Source organism: Borostomias antarcticus (genome assembly GCF_949987555.1).
Source record: "Borostomias antarcticus genome assembly, chromosome: 29".
Lineage (NCBI taxonomy): Eukaryota > Metazoa > Chordata > Actinopteri > Stomiiformes > Stomiidae > Borostomias > Borostomias antarcticus.
In genome coordinates, this window is record NC_140262.1 from 5,258,700 (window position 1) to 5,276,199 (window position 17,500).

The 17,500-nt window shown below is 51.6% G+C and overlaps 2 protein-coding genes across 2 annotated transcripts in view; one reads left to right on the forward strand and one right to left on the reverse strand.

Moving 5' to 3' along the window:
• Nucleotides 1-6,348: 6,348 nt before the first annotated feature.
• LOC311326911 (leucine zipper putative tumor suppressor 2 homolog) lies at nt 6,349-9,935 on the forward strand (the record flags this gene model as incomplete). The annotated part of the gene is made up of 3 exons (XM_084459890.1): nt 6,349-7,335; nt 8,010-8,279; nt 9,201-9,935. The coding sequence occupies 3 exons, from the start codon at nt 6,349-6,351 to the stop codon at nt 9,933-9,935; spliced, it is 1,992 nt and encodes a 663-aa protein (XP_084316016.1).
• A 2,516-nt stretch (nt 9,936-12,451) lies between these two features.
• Nucleotides 12,452-17,500, reverse strand: part of LOC311326912 (PDZ domain-containing protein 7-like) — a gene marked incomplete at both ends in the record, with an annotated part of 8,764 nt that continues 3,715 nt past the window's right edge. The window contains 10 exons of the mRNA XM_084459891.1: nt 12,452-12,598; nt 12,702-12,802; nt 13,256-13,885; nt 14,258-14,329; nt 14,521-14,612; nt 14,837-14,928; nt 15,327-15,436; nt 15,709-15,861; nt 16,567-16,917; nt 17,308-17,368. Coding sequence (XP_084316017.1) covers nt 12,452-12,598; nt 12,702-12,802; nt 13,256-13,885; nt 14,258-14,329; nt 14,521-14,612; nt 14,837-14,928; nt 15,327-15,436; nt 15,709-15,861; nt 16,567-16,917; nt 17,308-17,368 — 1,809 coding nt within the window. The remainder of the gene's footprint in view (nt 12,599-12,701; nt 12,803-13,255; nt 13,886-14,257; nt 14,330-14,520; nt 14,613-14,836; nt 14,929-15,326; nt 15,437-15,708; nt 15,862-16,566; nt 16,918-17,307; nt 17,369-17,500) is intronic.

Consider the following 17,500-nt stretch of genomic DNA (forward strand, 5'->3'; position numbering starts at 1 on the left):
GGGTGACTCCCCCATTCACTCTGGCGGTATTTGGCCGGAGAACGCGCCGCGTTTGAAGAGACGTTTCCCTGAGGAAGGGAAGGTACCGACACGAGGCCAGGCGTTCGCGTGGGAGAGAACGGGAAACACAGGGAGAACCTTTGTGCCTCGACTAGGGACCCGGGGGACCGTCTGCTGGACAAGAGGAGGCCCAGAGAAACGCAGCTATGCTGGGGTCAGCTGGGGGTACGTGAGTAGCTCTGTGTGAGGAGGGACTCAGGGTCTGGGGATGAAACACTCGGGAGAGGAACGCCTCGGTTTCAATATTTTAAGTCAAACGTCCACGGTGGAAATTCCTCAAAACATCAACTCAGATGGAAAAACTTTTTTAACTTATAAACAAAGTGTTTTGAGATAAAACAGTTTGTAATCTGATGAATCCCATTCTTGTTGAGTATGCTTTAGGCGTTGTTTATGGATCAATGGAATTGCTGTCAGACAGTAGAGCTACATTCCAGTAATCAGTCAGTGAAAAGCAGACAACAGTTATGTAAGGCATCTGAATGGGAAACTACTTTTTCAGTCTTCTCCTATGGGATGTTGTAGCGTGGGAGAGCTCTCTCTCTCTTTCTCTCTCTCTCTCTCTCTCTCTCTCTCTTTTTCTCTTTCTGCTCACTGAAACAAAAACAAAGACAGTGACAGGCAGGGGAAAGTTCCCTAGGAATGTGTGTGTGTGTGTGTGTGTGTGTGTGTGTGTGTGCGAGGCCTCTTCTCTCTTTCACTGCAAGGGTCATTGTCCAGTAGCTGCTCCCAACACAGTGCACCTCAATTAGCTCCCAGTCCAGACCGACCGGCCCTAAGGACAAAACCATTGACTGATTGCTTCTATCAAGGGGCTTTTTGTTCCTAGGCAGGTCATCTGGTCAGCTGGTATAGGAACATAGTTTCACACACAGCAGAATGATGGACCGCTGGTTCTGCCACTGCTATCTAGTACAACCAGGTCCGTCCACACTGAAAGGTAGGTTGGCAGTGGAACCAAAATAGCGCCGTCACACTTTCTCCTCTGTGTTCCACTTTCAGTGCTGGAGGGACTGGCGGCCGGGAGGGAGGGTGTGAAGAGGTTAATGGAAAGGGGTGTGGGGGGGGGGGTGTGTGGGGGTGGTGGGGGGGGGGTAGTTTGGGGAGGGATAAGGGTGAGAGTGAGGGAGGGAGGGAGGTAGTGTGGTGTGGTGGGGGGGTAGTTTGAGGAGGGATAAGGGTGAGAGAGAGGGAGTGAGGGAGGGAGGGAGGTAGTGTGGTGTGGAGGAGGGGGATTTCCAGGCCGTTTGTTCCAGGGTGTTCATGCATGTGCTGCAGTGCTGGCCCTCTCTCTCTCTCCCCCTCTCTCTCTCTCTCTCTCCCTCCCCCCCCCCCCCTCTCTCTCTCTCCCTCCCTCCCTCTCTCTCTCTCTCCCCCCCCCCCTCTCTCTCTCTCCTAAGGCAGAGGAGGTACTGGCCCTGGTCCTGCAGGCTCAGCCTCAAACCGGGCCCAGAGAAACACTGGCGCTCCTGTTCATTGGGCCCGGCACATCCTCACGAGCGGGCTGGTATTTTTAGACCCAAACCCCGGTGGCTGTTTGTTTGTGAGTGTGTGTGTGTATGTGAGTGTGTGTGTGTGCGTGTGTGTGAGTGTGTGCACTGGACTTCTGGCGCCCAAAGGGGAATTTAGAGCAAACCAGCGGTTTGTCTCAAAGCATGGTGTTGTGACGCTGCATGAGGTCAGGGTGCTGTGTGTGTGTGTGTGTGTGTGTTTGTGTGTGTGTGTGTGTGTACTTACACGCCCGTGAGAGTCCACACCATTACATCCATAACTGAGAGCTTTTGTGCTCCTTCTTCTCTATGCTGCTGCTGTGCTCGGTGTGACCAGGCCAGTCCTAACCGTGTCTCATGCTCGGTGTGACCAGGCCAGTCCTAACCGTGTCTCATGCTCGGTGTGACCAGGCCAGTCCTAACCGTGTCTCATGCTCGGTGTGACCAGGCCAGTCCTAACCGTGTCTCATGCTCGGTGTGACCAGGCCAGTCCTAACCGTGTCTCATGCTCGGTGTGACCAGGCCAGTCCTAACCGTGTCTCATGGCCTGTGGAGCCTGATGTAGAACGCTGTCGGGAGCTAAATCTTCTAACGAGCACTTCCCTCTCATAACGCCGCCAAACCCAACCTGACGAGGAGACCTCTGACGCGGAGGCTTTGAAAATGGAAGTCCGTACCGCTGGTCTACGATACGATATCATACGATATCATACTTTATTGTCCCCTTAGGGAAATTTGTCTTGGACTCAATACTGTGCATATATTGATCGCCTCTATACAGAAACAGAAAACACATATCCCACATAATACATATATTGCACATAACCCGTATTGCACAGACCCCAGTGAAAAAAACACCTTGACCCATTGCACAACCCCTGCTCTCTTAACTCCATTCAGAATTCTGATTGAGGTCGGGACAAACTAATATTTGTAACGGATTCATTTCCAATTGGGCGCTTTATCCCATCTGCCCCGAGGGCAGTGGTATACTGTGACCCGGCCTGCCGCTGCAGTAGTACTGCTTCGTTAGCACTGCTTCGTTAGCACGCCACCGCCCGACGCTCCTACGGCGGCCTGGTCACGGGCGTGGCGGAACACGAGAAACGCCACAGCTGTCCGTAGACCCCACAGAGCCCCTAATATTATTGACTGACCTCCCTGACCTCCGCCTTCTCTGACCACTCAAGGCTAAACATTCATTAGCCACAGCGGCTGCAAATTCCTCCTGTTGGGGGTGGGGGGTGGGGGGTGTGGGGGGGGTCTGTCTAGAGACTCAGACCTCAGAGGGCTTTCCCAGACAACAACAGGCTGGTCATGCGCATTCCTTCACAGCCGCAGTCAGACGAGGATTAGGATGTTTTCATGAAAAGAAAAGTCCATGTTTAAGAAAATGATTCCCTGATTGGTTTGTCTCCTGAAATAGATACCTGTAGGTATTCAGACTGAACTAGAGACCTGTAGATATTCAGACTAAAGAGATACCTGTAGGTATTCAGACTTGATTCATGGTTCGGTTTTAGACCTCCTGGATTGACTGTTTTGTCTTTTATTGCATGATGTTGTTTTCATCTCTCAACACATCGACCAGAAACAAGCAACCTTGATGATATATTCCTCCATAGCAAGAACGCTAATAATAATGCTTATTAAGCAGATCTACTGTATGTAGCCAAGGAGGTGTATTAGTGTCAGACTTTTTGAATTACTTGAGCGTTTGCTTTGTTTGGAGTGTCAGGTGGGTGGGGTTTGCATTTTGGGGGGAAAGCATGTCGGTCTCATCCTGTCAGACAGGAATATTAGTAATTGCAATGATTCTAAACAGTATTTGGACCCGGCCGGCCTCTTCCCAGCCCCTCTGGGACCAAAGGCATTGAGATGCTAAGGAGGCCTCTCTCTCCGCCCCGGTGTCGGCTCTCTGACCCACTCATGCTCCGCGGCCCCCGGCCCCCGGCAGGGGCCCCCCGTCGCCATGGCAACGCGGGGAAACAGAAGAGGGGGCGCGTGGAGGAGGGGGGGGCCGCTGAGGCTTGGAGACTCGCTGCGTGCTCCTCCTGGTTAAACCCTGCTCCTCCTGGTTAAACCCTGCTCCTCCTGCTCCTCCTGGTTAAACCCTGCTCCTCCTGCTCCTCCTGGTTAAACCCTGCTCCTCCTGGTTAAACCCTGCTCCTCCTGCTCCTCCTGGTTAAACCCTGCTCCTCCTGGTTAAACCCTGCTCCTCCTGGTTAAACCCTGCTCCTCCTGGTGAAACCCTTATCCTCCTGGTTAAACCCTGCTCCCCCTGCTCCTCCTGGTTAAACCCTGCTCCTCCTGGTTAAACCCTGCTCCTCCTGCTCCCCCTGGTTAAACCCTGCTCCTCCTGGTTAAACCCTGCTCCTCCTGCTCCTCCTGGTTAAACCCTGCTCCTCCTGCTCTCCTGCTCCTCCTGGTTAAACCCTGCTCCTCCTGGTCAAACCCTGCTCAGTCTCGCTCATTAGCAGCTCAGAGGACTTGCAGCTTATTCACTTATCAGAGGAGGGCAGCCGGGCCCCTCTGTGGTATCAGCCTGAGGAATGCATGGAAAACATCGTTTCTTTTAAACACACTATTAGTCAAGGGCGGTTTTTGCTAAGGTTTAGATAAGCAAAGAGTGTAACCACACAAGAGACGAAGGCTTGAAATGTGGTTTTGTAATGTAAAGCGCCGTCAAATAGCAAATATTCAGACCAAATATTCCCAACAGTGAAGCTATGAAGCTTGTTACGCTTCTTATTTGAAATGTGTAGGAAGGACTAAGAGCAGTAGGTCTAGTCAGTTTGCATTAACTGGATTAAACATGGCCGTATGGATTAGATAGCGTTTTCTCAGTGTGGAGAATCTCTTTTAAGCCGTCGCACATTCATGGTTCAAACCTCTGGTAATTCTACCTCTGAACAGGCTTTGTGTGCGCTGGGGAAGAATCCCTAGTATGATCTTGATAGGATCCAAAGCTCTAGTGTATATCCCAAATATCCCTTCCCTCTACACTGCTGCCAGCACAAATATCTGTGTGTTTGTGTGTGTGTGTGTGTGTGTGTGTGTGTGTGTGTGTGTGTGTGTGTGTGTGTGTGTGTGTGTGTGTGTGTGTGTGTGTGGGAGAGAGAGAGAATATGTCGCCAAGTGTTTTTCTCTTAAGTGTGTCTCTTTTATTATCATTTAATCAGTGATGGTTCCATAAAGTAGGGATCATCTTTACTTAGTGTCTGTGCTAATTCTTATATAATGATCCCAGATCAGCCTTGCTGACGGGCTGTTGCTCCTGGCCTGGTGACAGAGCGCCTGGACAGAGCCAGGGACCAGCTGCTGCCAGACTAGCTGATGTTATTAATGAGGAGCGTGACACCACACTCCCATCACTCACAGGCCTGGCCTGAACCCTCTACGCACAAGCCTGTGTGTGTGTGTGTGTGTGTGTGTGCGCGTACCAGAGAGCTTCCTCAACGGAGATCCTCCGTGCAAAGTAATTTCCTGCCCCCTATAAGGCTGTCTGGCTATTCTGTGTCTGGTCGCTCGCCCCTCATACACGGAGCTTTGAGACGGAAGGGTCTGGAACAGGACACAGCTGTCACTAAGACACTCCTCCCTGCCCGGCCACCGATATCATGACGGTGGTACGTTTGACAGGCGCAGCTGGCTACCTGCTTCATCCCCTGCCAGCACCGAGCGACTGTGACCTCATCATCCCGCGTCCTGTCTCCCGTTGTTTGTCACGCACCCCCGGGGCGCTGTGCCGTGGGACAAATTGATGATGTCACAGTCAGTCTATCCGTGGCACTTCCTAATGTCTGTTCTGTGTGTTTGAGTGTGTGCGTTTTGTTACTTTGAGTTCTCGAGTTCCACGAATGTGTCTATTCTTGCCAGACCATACGATCCATACAAATCAAGAAGTATTTAGGCGCCACTATTGATGCTGCTGTCTTCCTGCGCTCGCATGTCTTGCCTCCCTAGCTTGTTTGTGCTTGTTCCTATTGTGCGTGATATGTTGGTATAGTATGTCTTGCTCTATTTGCTTGTGCTTGCTGCAATTGTCTTTTTTTTTGTTTTAACGAATGTATTCCACGGCCCCTAATGTCAACAGGCCCAGGATTACCGCTGGGAATTAATCTAAAACTGGCTAAAACCGCTCCACTGTTACTGTTACAGTCAATGGGATTGTCCATGACACTATAAACGAATAAACTAAACGTAACTTTTTAATAAAAGCTATCATAGCAATGGCAAACGAATACCATATGAATTTCGTCCCTCTCTTGCGTGCTTCTGCGTTTTGAAGGACTTACCATAATGAATGTGATAGCTGTGACTGAGGTTGATGAAGGGAGACAGCTAGTCGTTTTTTTCCTTCCTGTCAGAAGTGGTTCCAGAATGTCGGGAGCCATTTTACATTTCCCAGATGAAAAGAGACACTCTGTCTCAGGCACACAAGGCTGGAACGCTCAAGCCCAGTTTGTGCTGCTTGAACAGGCTCTGTGAACGACCGGCCCTAGCTCTCTGTGTGTGTGTGTGTGTGTGTGTGTGTGTGTGTGTGTGTGTGGGCCTTCTCGTCAGGTGTCACTTTGGAGAAATACCGAATTTGAGCTTCCCGTTGACCATGCGCCCTGTGTTGTCCTGTCTCTTCCAGAGCGCACGGGCCCACTGAGCTGCTGCCACCATGGCCCTGGTTCAGCCTCTGCCCATCTCTCCCCCTGAGCACCACGGCCCCGCCCCCGGCCCCGCCCCCCGGCGCCGCCCCTCCGCCGCCCCACCCCGCTCGCCCCCCGCCACCCCCCCGCCGGACGCCATGGGCTCCGTCAGCAGCCTCATCGCCGCCCGCCCCCCCCACCACCACCAGGAGCGCCACGGCCGGACCGCGGCCGAGCCGGGCGCCAGGCTGCGCCGGCCCACCCCCGGCGCCGCTTGCCTGGGTGCCGACGCCCCGCAGGACCCCCTGCTACGCAGCCTGACCCCGCCCGGCCGGAGGCAGACCACGACCGGGACGGGTCAGGAGAAGGACGGGAGGGGCTACGCCTACCTGAACGAGGACTACGTCGGGGACTGGAATGACAACCAGGCGGCCCCCGGGAGCCCGGCCAGTGACGCGGAGGAGCCCAAGGAGGCCCCGGGACTGAACGGCAACATGGGGGGGCCGCCCCCCAAACTGGTCCCCGTGTCGGGGAAACTGGAGAAGAACATGGAGAAGACGCTGCTCCGGCCCACCGCCTTCAAGCCCGTCGTCCCCAAGAGCCGTGGCTCCATGCAGTACCTGTCCCCCCGCCACTGTGCCAGCCTATCAGAGAGCCAGGGCAACCTGAACCTGCTGAGCCCCGCCCACCGGGAGGCGTCTCCGACCGGCGCCGACAAGCGGAGCTCGTACAGCGGCGCCCGCAGCGGCGGGAGCGGCCAGTCGTGCTCCCTGTCCGACTCCGGACGCAACTCCCTGTCCAGCCTGCCGCCCTACGGCAGCGGCGGCTACAGCCTGGGTCACGGCGAGGCCCCCGGCGGCCACCTGGAGCCCACGAAAACCGCCCCGACGAACGGGCACGGACACGGGCACGGGCACTCCAACTCAGACAGCGGGCGCTCGTCCTCCAGCAAGAGCACGGGCTCGGGGTCGCTGAGCGGGCGCGGGCAGCCCCTGTCGGACAGCGGGTCCAGCGGCCGCTCGCCGGTCCCCGTGGAGGGCTACGAGGGCGTGGTCAGGGACCTGGAGGACAAGCTGAGGGAGAGGGACCTGGAGCTGCAGCAGCTGAGGGACAACCTGGACGAGAACGAGGTCGCCATCTGCCAGGTGAGTGGGGGGGATGTTTAACTACTCACACTGAACTGAACTAAACTAAACTAAACTAAACTAAACTAAACTAAACTAAACTAAACTAAACTAAACTAAACTAAACTAAACTAAACTAAACTACTAAACTAAACTAATCTAAACTAAACTAAACTAAACTAAACTAAACTAAACTAAACTAAACTAAACTAAACTAAACTAAACTACTAAACTAAACTAAACTAAACTAAACTAAACTACTAAACTACTAAACTAAACTAAACTAAACTAAACTAAACTGAACTGAACTGAACTAAACTGAACTAAACTACTAAACTAAACTACTAAACTAAACTAAACTAAACTGAACTAAACTACTAAACTAAACTACTAAACTAAACTAAACTAAACTAAACTAAACTAAACTAAACTAAACTAAACTGAACTGAACTGAACTGAACTGAACTGAACTGAACTGAACTGAACTGAACTAAACTAAACTAAACTAAACTAAACTAAACTAAACTAAACTAAACTAAACTAAACTAAACTAAACTAAACTAAACTAAACTAAACTAAACTAAACTAAACTAAACTAAACGCCCCCCCCCACCCCACACACACAAACACACACACACCTCGGCCGCCGTCATCCCCGCTCTGCCCGTCATGGCCGCTCTGCCTGTCCCCTCCAGGTGTACGAGGAGAAGCAGAAACGCTGTGAGCTGGAGCTGGAGGAGCTGCGCCAGAGCTGCGCCACGCGCATGCAGACGGCCTCCCAGAGGGCCCAGCGCGCCCAGCAGGGCCTGCAGCTCCAGCTGCTCCAGCTGCAGCAGGAGAAGAAGAGGCTGCAGGAGGACTTCGCCCAGCTGCTGCAGGAGCGCGAGACGCTGGAGATGCGCTGCGCCTCCTACGAGCACGAGAAGATCCAGCTGGGGCCCCGTCTGGAGGAGACCAAGTGGGAGGTGAGCTCCGCTACGGTGCAGTCACGCGGGGTCGGCCGTTCGAATCCCGGCTCCTCCTGTCCACATGTCGAAGTGTCCTTGGGCAAGACACTGAAGCCCAAATTGCTCCCAATGAGCAGGCTGGCACCTTGCATACACACCAATGGCGGTAGCTGCCATGCAAGGTGCTAACCTGCTCATTGGGAGCAATTTGGGGTTAGGTGTCTTGCTCAAGGACACTTCGACATGTGGACAGTCGGAGCTGGGATTCGAACCGCTGACCCTTCGATCATTGAACGACCCGCTCTACCAACTGAGCTACAACCGACCCAATCCGATATAATTGTTTATATATAATTTGTATATATATATGCGTGGATTCTGTGCCACGCATAGTCGGCTGGTTGGGTGACTCCTTTTGACTAATAGTCATTAGTTCCCCTCAGACTCTGACAGGCAATTCAATCGGTGGCTCTTAGTACGATGGCAGAGGGACGCCAGGGGCCCAGGGAGGCAGTTGGTCACCCCCTGCACCGCGCTGCCCCGGGCAGAGCACAGGTTGGCGAGGGGGCGGACACTGAGTGGCACTTCCATCTATCACATGGGACAATGAGATGAGCTGGCCGCCTGCTCCGTTCTTTAATGTTCCGGCGCCAATCAATAACGAAATGGATCTTGTTACTGTCTGGAAGCAGGCTTTGTTTTCCTCTCAGAGTGGGGGAGTCTCAAGGTGGTACAGACCATAATGCCTAGCGTTGGGAACAAAAGCCTAGTGTTGTAAGCGAAAGACTAGTGTTGTAAAAGTCATATTTCTGTCCAGACCACTTGCATTTCAAAAGATTTATTTGTCCTCTGAAGCACTCTCAGGCCTTTTACATGTGAGCATATGGTCTGATCCTGACTGCCCCCCCCCCCACCCTGCCCCCCCGCCCTCCCCCCCAGGTGTGCCAGAAGTCCGGGGAGATCTCCCTGCTGAAGCAGCAGCTGAAGGAGGTGCAGGGGGAGCTGTCCCAGCGCGTGGGGGAGATCGTGTCCCTCCGGGGCCAGCTGAGGGAGGCGCGGGGGGAGCTCACCAACACCCAGGCCCAGCTGCAGGAGGCCAACGGCCACGGCCGCACGCGCACCCTGGAGCTGGAGGTGTGCGAGAACGAGCTGCAGCGCCGCAAGAGCGAGGCGGAGCTCCTCCGCGAGAAGCTGGGCCGCCTGGAGGAGGAGTCGGCCCGCCTCCGCGACGCCCTGGCCAATCAGGGCCCGGGACCCGCCTACGGCAGCGCCAGGCAGTGTCAGGTGTTCCAGGAGGGGGAGGAGCATCTGCTGGCCTACGAGAGCGAGGAGACCAAGGCCCAGCGCCAGGCCAACGCCGACGCCCTGCAGGGCATGAGGGAGCAGATGGACCGGCTGAGGGCGGAGCTGGCCTTCGAGCGCCAGCGCGGGGACGAGCAGGCGGGGACGTTCCAGGACGAGCGCCGGGTGTGGCAGGACGAGAAGGACAAGGTGATCCACTACCAGAAGCAGCTGCAGCAGAACTACGTGCAGATGTACCGCAGGAACCGGGAGCTCGAACGCGTCCTCCGGGAGATGAGTCTAGAACTGGAGACCCGGGACGAGCTGGACGAGCAGGACGAGGGCAGCGGCAACGAGATCAACTTCGACGACATCGCCGCCACCGAGATCTGACCCCGCTACCCCCGCACTTCCTCCCTCCCTCCGACTTCCTGTCTGTCTGTCTGTCTGTCCGCCATGTTGGTTCACTCCCCTGGGAGGCTATATAAATAGCTAGCTAGGTCACCTCAGGATCATGTAGATCATCATCTCTGTAGCAGCGCTTCAGTCCTCCCACAGAGGTTAGCGTTCCTTTGGTTCCTGTACGACTGTCAGCTGTGTTATGATGCAGTTGAACGAGACGGCAGCGATAGGGAGAAACGCCGTGGAGGGTTGATGTGAGACGTCGAGCAGGGGGAGGACATCCTGACAAAGCTTTTCCTAGAGTGACCCTTAGAACATCATGGAAACACAGTGGGTGGCTGTTCTATTCACAAGGAATTTGTAATTCCTTGTTCAGTGCGGGTGGTCCGCAAGCATGGCCAGGCTGGGTCTGTCAGGGCGAGAGAGCTGATTGGCTTGGCCAGACTGGGTCTGTCAGGGCTAGAGAGCTGATTGGTTTATCCAGGCTAGGTCTGTCAGGGCTAGAGAGCTGATTGGCTTGGCCAGGCTGGGTTTGTCAGGGCGAGAGAGCTGATTGGCTTGGCCAGGCTGGGTCTGTCAGGGCTAGAGAGCTGATTGGCTTGGCCAGGCTGGGTCTGTCAGGGCTAGAGAGCTGATTGGCTTGGCCAGGCTAGGTCTGTCAGGGCTAGAGAGCTGATTGGCTTGGCCAGGCTGGGTCTGTCAGGGCTAGAGAGCTGATTGGCTTGGCCAGGCTGGGTCTGTCAGGGCTAGAGAGCTGATTGGCTTGCCATCCTCAAATATACAAAGGTAATTGGCAACGAAGGAACGTGCTTTAATGTTACAGTACCAAATGTCTCCTCATTCCATGTGACATATATGTGCTCACGCCTTGTATCACTTTAATCAGTGTAACTACTCACAAAAATAGAAACGGTTTAAGTTCAAAGGTCAGGGAACGTGTCACTAAAGCAAACCCAGGAATGCCGTCTGTCTGGATTGCTACAGGATGAAGAGAATCCAACTAATCTCTCCCATAGAGAAATAACCACAACTGTTTTATGCATTGTTGTCGTTTTGAGTTTCTCTATACTCGTACGCCTAGTACGCAATTTGTGAAAGTGCTTTTTGTAAAGATGCAGATAAAACATGCACTGAATGAGGGATATTATTTTGGTTTGACATAATTTGGCCATGACATGACTGTTATCGCTTCATCAACTCCTATGTTAAACCCAGCCAGTCATACACTTGTATGATACTTAAAAAAATTAAAAAAAATAAGGCACTCATTTGCAAGAGGAAGTCACGTTATGTTCCCTGTTACTGTTAACGACTGTCTTTACCCTTCATTGTAGATATATCCCTGATACTGAAAATCATATATGAAGTATAATAATTTCTTACAGAAATATTATCTATTTCGCAAAAAAGCATAGCCACTGTGAATAGACCAAAGCAATGTCACACATTCGTTCCTTTTCATTACTACAGTGAAATGTCTGCCTATCGGTGTGCAAGTCTGAATGCTATTCATGGTTCTATATTATAATTTTTTTAATCCACAGTATTTGTATGAAGACATTAAATGTATATTTTCACGCTGTAAATTTCTTGTACCAACTGACTATGTTTTTAATAAAACAAATGGAAAAAGTAAAAGAATCAATTGCGCTTTATTTTCATTTCGTCAGATACACATCGCGCTGTTACAACGTCACGATCGTTTCCTCTCAAGCTTGTGAACTTCCGTAGGTCATTTTCAACAGCATCCCTCGGTCATAGAAGCAGCCTTTCTCCGATTGACCATCAGAAATGAAACATACTGTACGATGAGGAACAAAATGGTCAGTAATGATTAAGGAATAACAACCAAAGTTTTGTTTTGAAGACAAGCGTTATGAGTTCTAGGTGCAAACATGCAGAAATCCTACCCACTGTCAACACTCCCCTTCTGAGAGCAGACACAGTGCTCCCATGATGCAGTGCAGGTGTAATACCCATGATGCACTCTGCTATCTCTCCTCCCTGGAATCCTCCTCCTGCCAACTCTCCTCGTCCTGTCAGACTCCATCATGTGCTTCTCAGACTAGAATGTCAGACTGTATAATGCGCTTGTCAGACTCTATCATCTGTCAGTCCACAGGGAGGTTTTGGAAGGCACTCAGCTGAGTTCCTGTAAACTAGCCTGCTTGTTTAGTGATCTGAATACAGTACAAGGCAGTAAGTACACGCATGCGTAATTTGAGAACGTCTCTGTTATGACAGGTAATCAATGTAAGAAATAATGCAAAAAGGGTCTCTACTCGATGGACAGGTATTGGCTCTGAGTGGTGATGCGCTTTAGGCGGCACACACATGATTGGTTGGTTCCAGTAGTAGACAGCCAATCAACTGTCTTCATTGGCCAGATCCTCTCACAGTAGGTAACCACCATAGACATATTTATGATGCTCAGGTCCCACTGCTGAATAGTTCTAAGTGCTCATGATCCCTCTTCCCCCCCAAAAACTCTTTTGTGTCCAAAAGGTTCAGTCAGGTCTTTTAGGGACTTTCACTACGAACACCATGGGATCTTTGGCCTTGTTGCTGAAGGCCCTTCGGATGACCTCCACAGCGTGCTGGTGAGTCACGCCCTGCAGGGACATCCCGTCCACGGACACCAGCTCAAACCCGGCCTGGGGACGCAGAGGCAGTGGGGTGGGAAATGCATAAAAACCCGTGGGATAAACATTGTGGATAGATAACAATGTACTGTTTTCTTATGGACTCAGTTGGTACCTTCAGGACTTCACATGTGGACGCGGCTCCTCCCGGGAAGATCTTCTCTATCTTCACCACCGGCTGCACCTTGGACTCCATCCCCCCGGATATACTGATCCCTGGAGCAGTGAAACAGGAAGAGGAAGTTTGCAATTCGCCTTATTCACCTGGCAGCCATATTGGTGGAAATACATGGAGGTGAATGAGCCATAGTTAGCCGTCAGCTGCATTCACTCCGATGTATTTCCAAACGCGAAAACAACGGCAGTGAAAAACAATCAGAGTCTGGTAATGATGAGTTTGTAACCCCAATAGTGTATTCAGCCTGTTATTTTGACTATTTCGGTTCTTGGAAGTGGTGTTTTTACAGCGAACTTTTAACATTGAATTCAACGGGCACTTCCGCATCCGCACCCATCATTACATCAGACTGACCAATATGGCAGCTGAGGTGAATAAGGCGAATATTCCATTACACTGCAAGAGATTAGACCCACCGGTGACGGCTACTATACTGACCCCTGGTGGTCACAAATGAGACATGCCATGCCTGATCACAAAGCGAGACTCACCTAATGACTGCTTGGTCTTGGATATGCTGACGGTTTTGAGCTCATACTCCTCAACCGGGGCGCCGCCATTGAGTCCGTTCTCAGGGGGGCTCTTGATGCCGTTTATTTTCCCGTGTCCCACCCTCACCACCTCGGTGTCGGAGTCCAGGCTCGAGCCAAAGACTCCCGACAGCAGGGGTCTGGTCCTGTGAGGAGAGCTCTCCAGAGTAAACACCGTGTCTCTACTCCTCTCACTTTTATCCTTTTTACCCTTGGTGTGTCCATTACGGAATGTGGACCTCCCCCTTTCCGGGATGGTATCTCCTCCCCGGTCGGGGGCAGAGCGCATCGTCACCTCATCGAAGTGTACTGAGCGGATCGTACCACTCGCTGCTCCGAGAGGGGTGCGAGAGTCGGTGTTGTGTGCCAGCAGCCAGTTGGGCAGCAGGGGGCTGACGGAGGGGGGTCTGTGGGAGTCTGAGGCGTAGCCGTCCACAGGGACGTCCAGCAGGGGGGCGAAGGCTCTGGAGGTGTGGGGCTGCTCCCGGGGGAACGGAGGCCCAGACAGGCGCAGCTTCTCCAGCTCCCCCAGCAGGTGGCTCTCCCTCTCCACCTCCTCAGCGTTGTGGAGCTCAAAGCCTCCATGGAAGTCTGGTCAGGACAAGAGATGGATGTCACTATGTAGTGAGTGTAGCCTTTTTTAATATATATATATTTTTTATATTATTATTTTAAGTTTTTATACACAGTACAGTGAGTGGTAGCATATATGAGTGTAGCCTGTCAGATGTAATGTATTTCCTGTCAAATGACATGTATTTCCTGTCAGATGTAATGTATTTCCTGTCAAATGTCATGTATTTCCTGTCAGATGTAATGTATTTCCTGTCAGATGTAATGTATTTCCTGTCAGATGTAATGTATTTCCTGTCAGGTGTAATGTATTTCCTGTCAGATGTAATGTACTTCCTATGAGCTGGTGTTATTATGGGCTGTAGTGCTGATGGGAGATACCATACTGACCGGGGATGGGGGTGATGAGGTGTCGTTTTGGGGCCCGTCCAAACCGGGGGGATCGGAGGGGAGGGGAGCTGACTAACGTACACAAAGAAAGACCAAATTAACCTTGAGAAATGTACAGTATCACTACAGTGAGGATCATTGAGCCTTTAAACAATTGCGGTGTCATTCTGTCTTGAGTGTTTCTGTTAACCGAACTGTTAGAAAGCTATCCATAACATATCTCACTCATGTCATTCCTACAGTCTGTTCATGTCTCTACCCACCAGAGCGATACTTCAGTATGTCATAAGCCTCCACTTCAAACGGAGCCACCATGTTGTTGAAAGCAACCAGGTCAGTTGGCGGAATCAGCATCCTGAGACAGAAGACGACAAGAAAGAGAAGAGAGTCATTAGTAGGAATTAGTAAAGTGTTAATTGTCGTGTCATCAAACATTTGGATTGGTGGCTATAATCCTACTCCAAATCCTTAAAGTGGCACAGTGATTATATTCAATAATCTGCCCAGAAGACACAGATGTACATTATAATCAGATTATCCCTAAATCCTAATCTTAGTCCTCTGAAGCAGTTCCCTTACCTGACCTCCCGGAGCAGCAGCAGCTTCTCGGGCCGGTCCAGGACCGCCAGCAGGTGGCGCACCATGTTCTCCACCACGCGCTCCATCACGTACTGACAAGCACACACACACTACTGTTATCAACACACACGCGTCCCTGACGCGTCAACGCGTTTCGCAACCCAGTTTAGCGATAACACCATTGAGTTTAGGGTTAAGGAAGACCCTAACCTTAACCCTAACCTTAACCCTAACCCCTAACCTTAACTCTATGGTGTTCTTGCTAAACTGGGTTGCGAAAAGTAATCTCGCGTCCCTGACACCAGGCAACACGTCCCCACAAACCTCGCCTTAAAGAGAGCGAGTGAGACATTCTCACTGTTTTGGACATAACAGTAAAGAAAATGTCACTATTTCCGATTGGCCGGGCCGTTTATCATCGTTCTCACCCTGGGAGATGGACGTCAACAACCACAGGGTTTTATTCCAGGGACACTTTGATCTCTCTCACCCTCCTGCAGGTCTTCATCACGGCGCCAACGTCCTCCTCCGGCAGCAGCCTGCGAGCCATGTCCTCCACCACGCCCAGCATCTCCGGGTCCGGCATGGCGCTGCCGCGACCTGGGCCCGGGGGGGGGGGACATAACCAAGGTCCTGAACTCAAAATGGACTTAACACTTGCTCAGACGGGAGCTAGCTCTAGCTAATAACAGCGGCTCAAGGCAAACGCAAGTTTCGGTCGCACATTTGTAGTATGGATAAGTATTTCTTTACGATGATCCGATGATGGATTGTGGGATTTTCTGACGTTTGATGCTAACAAATCAGATTTCCATTTCGACGCCTCAGACTGTACATACTGTATGAGATGCTGGACTGGAGCACAAACCCACCTCTGCTGAAGGGGGACATAGAGCGCCCCCTGGAGGCGTCTCTCTTGCGGCCCCTGAACAGCAGGTTGACGAAGGTCTTGGAGCGCTGCAGCTGGCTCTTCTCCTGCGGGTCCTTCTCCTTCTGATGCTTCTTCTGCTTCTTCTGCGTCACCTCTGAGGAGGAGAACCAGCACAACACAAAGCCTCAGATCACAATGTGACGTTTCATTCATTCCATGGACTGATTATACTGGTGATAGTGATAGTAGTAGTGGTGACAGTAGGTGATTATACTGGTGATAGTAGGTGATTATACTGGTGATGGTGATAGTACTGGTGATAGTAGGTGATTATACTGGTGATAGTGATAGTAGGTGATTATACTAGTTATAGTGATAGTACTGGTGATAGTAGGTGATTATACTAGTTATAGTGATAGTACTGGTGATAGTAGGTGATTATACTAGTTATAGTGATAGTACTGGTGATAGTAGGTGATTATACTGGTGATAGTGATAGTAGGTGATTATACTAGTTATAGTGATAGTACTGGTGATAGTAGGTGATTATACTAGTTATAGTGATAGTACTGGTGATAGTAGGTGATTATACTAGTTATAGTGATAGTACTGGTGATAGTAGGTGATTATACTAGTTATAGTGATAGTACTGGTGATAGTAGGTGATTATACTGGTGATAGTGATAGTAATGGTGATAGTAGGTGATTATACTGGTGATAGTGACAGTACTTGTTTGTAACCTGTTATCATTATTAGATTCTGTCTCAAGTTCCCTCACACCCCCCCCCCCACCTCCCCACCCCCACGCCCCCCCGCCCCCCACCCCCACGCCCCCCACCCCCGCGCCCCAGGTCTCACCCTCCACAGTGACCTGGCTCTGCGAGCGGCGGATGGGCCTGCTGGGTCGGCTCAGAGCCATGAGAACGGCCGTCTTGGGGGACTCCCTGTCCCTGATGGCCGAGTCCTGGAGCAGGACGGTGGACCCCAGGCTGCGGCTGGTGTCCCCCCCTGTCCTGGGAGAGGAGGCGTCGGTCTCAGAGCCCCTCTGGTCCTCGGTGGAGATGCACACGTCCACCATGTCGAAGGGCAGACTGGGGGGGAACATGACCTGGGAGAGACCACTCAGGGAGCTGACGGGGGTCCCGGAGGACAGGGACGACGCCGAGGACTCTGAGCCCTGTGAGGAGGGCGGCGCAGTCCCGTTGGCCACTGAGAGGGGAAACACACACACACCGGACACACACACACACACACAGGCATGAGCACACACACACACTGACACAAATGTACACGCACACTCACACACACACACAGGCATGAGCACACACACACTGACACAAACGCACACGCACATTCATACACACATACAGGCATGAGCACATACATGCACGCACGCACGCACAAACACACACACACACACACACACACACACACACATGAGCACACACATACACACTCACACACACACAGGCATGAGCACACACACACACTGACACACACAAAGATACAACAGTCACCGCCGTCTACAGGCTCCTGGTTCTAAGTAATTGCAAACACAGCAATACTGACACATGAGACATAAGCAGATACAGTACATACACTTATTGAGCCACCTGTACTCAGCCACCATCTCCTTATAGGCCGGGTATCGTCCAACCTCCTGCAACGATAGGGACGGAGATATGCAAATGAGATGCAATCAAACTTTTATAGGATCCCTATATTTGATAAAGGGTAATTCTAGATCTTGATGGCCTATGGGAATAATTTCCTTCCATATATTCTACCGCCA